The 4,787-nt window shown below is 38.8% G+C and overlaps 1 protein-coding gene across 1 annotated transcript; it reads left to right on the top strand.

Annotated features, from left to right (window-relative positions):
* The first annotated feature begins 1,167 nt into the window (after positions 1–1,167).
* On the top strand, positions 1,168–4,558 carry Smp_136220 (hypothetical protein). The gene is given in 8 exon segments (XM_018797521.1): positions 1,168–1,275; positions 1,323–1,523; positions 2,581–2,763; positions 3,375–3,438; positions 3,717–3,783; positions 4,112–4,175; positions 4,454–4,524; positions 4,542–4,558. 3 exon segments carry the CDS (start codon positions 3,406–3,408, stop codon positions 4,165–4,167), a joined length of 156 nt encoding a protein of 51 aa, XP_018652554.1. The 5' UTR covers positions 1,168–1,275; positions 1,323–1,523; positions 2,581–2,763; positions 3,375–3,405; the 3' UTR covers positions 4,168–4,175; positions 4,454–4,524; positions 4,542–4,558.
* The last annotated feature ends 229 nt before the right edge of the window (positions 4,559–4,787 follow it).

The following is a 4,787-nucleotide window of genomic DNA, read 5'->3' as shown; positions in this document are numbered from 1 at the left end:
CGGAGCTACGTAATATCTTCAGTGGCGAATTAGTGCTCTGTTATGAGATACCAATATTTTGTGAGTCATTGAGGATACAACGGATATTCTAGTTTTGCAACTAGCAACCAGTAGTATCTTCTATGATCATTCTTTCCCAGTCGAATAGAAACCAGAAGTCAGACGAGGAGAGGTAGGAAAGATATATTTGATACGTTGCCAATATATCGAGGAACCTTTACTATAAGCTGGCTAATGAACGTAGGAGCTGTGTCCCACGCCGTGTTGCAACGTGATCTGGTATGGATGCATGACCAAAAGCCTTCAGCTAAACAAGTCCACTTAAACAACGTGGTCAGCATCCAATGTCGAATACTTAATGAGCTATTGATTTTGGGGAATTATTTACAGCTACATTATCGTACCAGATCTGTATATATTGAAATAGGTTTTCGAAGAATGACGGTGGGTTCTTTTCCTGCAGCCAGATTCCTTTTAACCCTTGCGATGACATTAAGTAAAGCGATAGTCTTTATATGGGCGAAACTTTTTGTAGTGCCACTCAAGACAACCGACAAGTTGATGGGAGCTGTTTGTTTAAACTGTCTCCCTTACGCACAAAAGAATCTTTCCGGCCATTTACTGCCTGCACATATGGTGGTCGACCAGTGTTTTAGGCCATAGAAATGTCATTTTTTAAATTCGTCGACCTCTGACATTTACTGGTCACTTCTTGTAGCGTTATAATTGAACACTGTTCAATTTTCCTTGGAATTCAGTTCCTGATATCGGCATCTTCAGGCGACTGCAAGCTGCATACTAAAACAAGGCCATTAAACTGGTCTTCTGTCATTGCTGTTAATGTGAAACACTCACACTCGCGATATACTATGTCAACATTAGGCAGCTAGTCATCATCTCTAGCTTTAGCCAACTTCACACAATGGTGAGGAATATTGAACAGAGATGATTCTTCACCAAAACTTTGCGACAAAGTTACAACAGTTGCACAGAAAAGATCGATAGGACTCTAAGGAAGAATTAGGTTGATGTAGTGTTCATAATCCGCTGTATCAAGTTTGCATAGCACTTCTCTGACTTTTGCGACATCAAGTTTTTCAGGGTCGACCTTGAACCACGATTCGATTGTAAAACATGCAACGTAGAAATCATACTTGCGACGTTACTAATGCGAGTTTGTTTTTCTTAGTGCTGGGAAACAGAGTAGATGCACTGAAAAAGGAGGAAAAAGCCGTACGTGACCTTAACCTGCAGAACAACGAATAAAACTATTTTGTAATAAGTTTCTCTTTCCATACTCGAACCGCGTCTTTCAATTTTAGAAATATATCTGTTGTGCCAGTACACCGCGTTCTTGCTTCAGAGGCACCTACTGGTTCTGAATTCTGTGTTGTTGTTTCAGATCGCTCCTGCTTCCAATTGAACGTCAATATATAACGTGCTGCACACCAGCCAAGCCATTGAAATGAAGTACATGATTGAAATTAGTAATGTGTTCGACATGCGATTTGAATGGATAATCTGTGAGTCCTTTTTAATTTAAGTTCATTTGGTGATTTGGAGCTTCTTAGAATACGAATCTATAACTCTTCATAACGTTTTCTTAACGCTCAACCAAAGCTTCAACCTATTCATATGCAAATGACATCTTGCTAAGTTATTTACAAATATTAGCGTTTGTTAAATCAACATTATAATTCAACCAATCTGCAAAGTGGCATGACATACTACTGATCAGACGAAGCACGCCACGTTCACATTCTATTTAGTTCCGACTGGAAAGAAACGGGTCTTCAAGGGCCTCTAGAAGCTTTATCGCAGTTATCGTAAAATTCACAACAATAAGAAACAAATTGGCAATCTGATGTGATAAATTATTATATCTGAGAGTGTATTGACCCAACCGTTGCTGCTACCTTGACTTGGTGCTCGGGCTTGCCCATCGTGACGAACCATTCGAGCTACACTGGCTGGAACAATCGTTCCTAAACGTCCTACCATGCCAGGCAGATCGGTTGAAGAGCGGTAAGACTAAAAGTAGCAAACACAAGGTCCGAAGGCGAAGTCGTACTGCTGACCGTACAGAGGTGTGACGGCAGTAGGGTGTTTCCTTCAGACAACCAGCATAACAGCGACGCTGCCTTCCCACAAGGAGGGGTGTGGTTAGAAAAGGTCGACCCTAAAAATGCATACCTCGCCTTATCCCACGGATATCCATCTCCGGCGGTAAGGTGTGCGACCGACCTCAGTCAGTTGTCCATTGGGCACTCCGGTCACCCTCTCAGGTCATTAAGACCACTTCTAACCCAATTTCCTTTTCAAGTCTGATCAGCCCTAATGGGTCGGTATCTGACGAAAACTCAGCACGGATTCAAAAAGCTCGTTTGGCTTGAATTGTGATGACACCACAATTACGATACATGTTTTGACTTAGCAGAAATTGGAGATAGTCCACCTTCTTAATTAGTGATCGACAGATAAGCAGCTCGGGAATCGACATTTGATTAATGTTTATTCTCTTTAAAGCATATTGCCAACCACCACGATGTCTCTTATTGTACTTGTTTGTAATTTTTGCAGCGAAAGGACGTAAGCGTTTCATAAACGCGCCTGTATAGGTTATGCAATTAACAAACATAAGGATAAGTTGAAACAACTAAAAAAACAGATAACTTGATGAAATATTTACATGGCAGAAACAGGTAGCCCGGGTATTCAAACAGGCCGCTGTTGCTGTTGTTGTGAAAATCTGTTTGTAATTCGGTAAGCGAGACGTAATTTGGTGATGATAACTTGCCCTCTATGATCAGTGATTGGGCTCTATCTGAGATAGTATTGAAGAAACGCATAAATTTGATGAGAGATTGGTGTTGTGTGTGTGTGTGTGCAATTGAGAATTGTTTTTTTATTATTTATCAGTTTGTTGGTGATATTGATGGCGATAGAGTGGTGATGGGTGACGATTGAAGTTTGCGGTGATGGCGATAATTTATAAGCGATGTGTTTGAATCGGAATAGCGGTAAGTGTTTGTTTATCGATAGTTGATGTGATGTGATGTGATGTGATGTGTTTTGATTGGTGTTGTGAGTAGTGTTGCTTTACGTGTGATGATGTTTTGTACATGATGTATGTTGTTGTTGTTGTTGTGTAAATCTGTTTGTAACTCGGTAAGCGAGACGTAATTTGGTGATGATAACTTGCCCTCTATGATCAGTGATTGGGCTCTATCTGAGATAGTATTGATGAAATGTATAAATGTGTGCATGTATGTGTATGTGTACCATTGTATATGTAGGTTTAGTGTCTATTGATGTGATGTTAATTGAGAAATTGATATGTTGTTTTGTTTTGTTGTGTTTTGTTTTTTCTTCAGTAAATAATAGTTGTGTAACGGTGGTGACTGATTGGACGAGGATGGTGTTCTGTTGAGTGTAACGGTAAGTTAGTGTTTGTGTATAATTTGATTGGTTGTGACTAGTGTTTTATTGTTCATGTTGATGGGAGGATGTATGAATGAATGAGATGTTGGTTGTGTGTGTGTGTGTGAGTGAGTGAGAGAGATGTGTATGATATGATGTGAATATATTCACGACGGTCTGTTGACCGAGACATGATATAGTTTAGTGAATACTGAAATGTTGCATGTAAGTGTATATTGTGTGTTGGATTGTGGTGTATTTGTGTGTTAATAATGTAAATTTTGTTTATATTGTAGAGAGTTGGTGTGATTTGGTGTTTGTACGAACTGGTTGTGGCGCTAATTATGTCGAGTAATAAAAGAGGTGAGTAGATTTATGTGGTAGTATAGTTGTGTGCGGTGTTGTTATGGTGTTTATGTAATGTTCGATGGTTGAGTGATTGTTTGTTGTTGTTGTTGTTGTTGTGTAAATCTGTTTGTAATTCGGTAAGCGAGACGTAATTTGGTGATGATAACTTGCCCTCTATGATCAGTGATTGGGCTCTATCTGAGATAGTATTGATGAAATGTATAAATGTGTGCATGTATGTGTATGTGTACCATTGTATATGTAGGTTTAGTGTCTATTGATGTGATGTTAATTGAGAAATTGATATGTTGTCTTGTTTTGTTGTGTTTTGTTTTTTCTTCAGTAAATAATAGTTGTGTAACGGTGGTGACTGATTGGACGAGGACGGTGTTCTGTTGAGTGTAACGGTAAGTTAGTGTTTGTGTATAATTTGATTAGTTGTGACTAGTGTTTTATTGTTCATGTTGATGGGAGGATGTATGAATGAATGAGATGTTGGTTGTGTGTGTGTGTGTGAGTGAGTGAGAGAGATGTGTATGATATGATGTGAATATATTCACGACGGTCTGTTGACCGAGACATGATATAGTTTAGTGAATACTGAAATGTTGCATGTAAGTGTATATTGTGTGTTGGATTGTGGTGTATTTGTGTGTTAATAATGTAAATTTTGTTTATATTGTAGAGAGTTGGTGTGATTTGGTGTTTGTACGAACTGGTTGTGGCGCTAATTATGTCGAGTAATAAAAGAGGTGAGTAGATTTATGTGGTAGTATAGTTGTGTGTGGTGTTGTTATGGTGTTTATGTAATGTTCGATGGTTGAGTGATTGTTTGTTGTTGTTGTTGTTGTGTAAATCTGTTTGTAATTCGGTAAGCGAGACGTAATTTGGTGATGATAACTTGCCCTCTATGATCAGTGATTGGGCTCTATCTGAGATAGTATTGAAGAAACGCATAAATTTGATGAGAGATTGGTGTTGTGTGTGTGTGTGTGCAATTGAGAATTGTTTTTTTATTA

Source organism: Schistosoma mansoni, chromosome 5, assembly GCF_000237925.1.
Source record: "Schistosoma mansoni strain Puerto Rico chromosome 5, complete genome".
Classification (NCBI taxonomy): domain Eukaryota; kingdom Metazoa; phylum Platyhelminthes; class Trematoda; order Strigeidida; family Schistosomatidae; genus Schistosoma; species Schistosoma mansoni.
The sequence above is the reverse complement of the archived record's forward strand: the minus strand, read 5'-3'. Positions and strand labels throughout refer to the sequence as shown.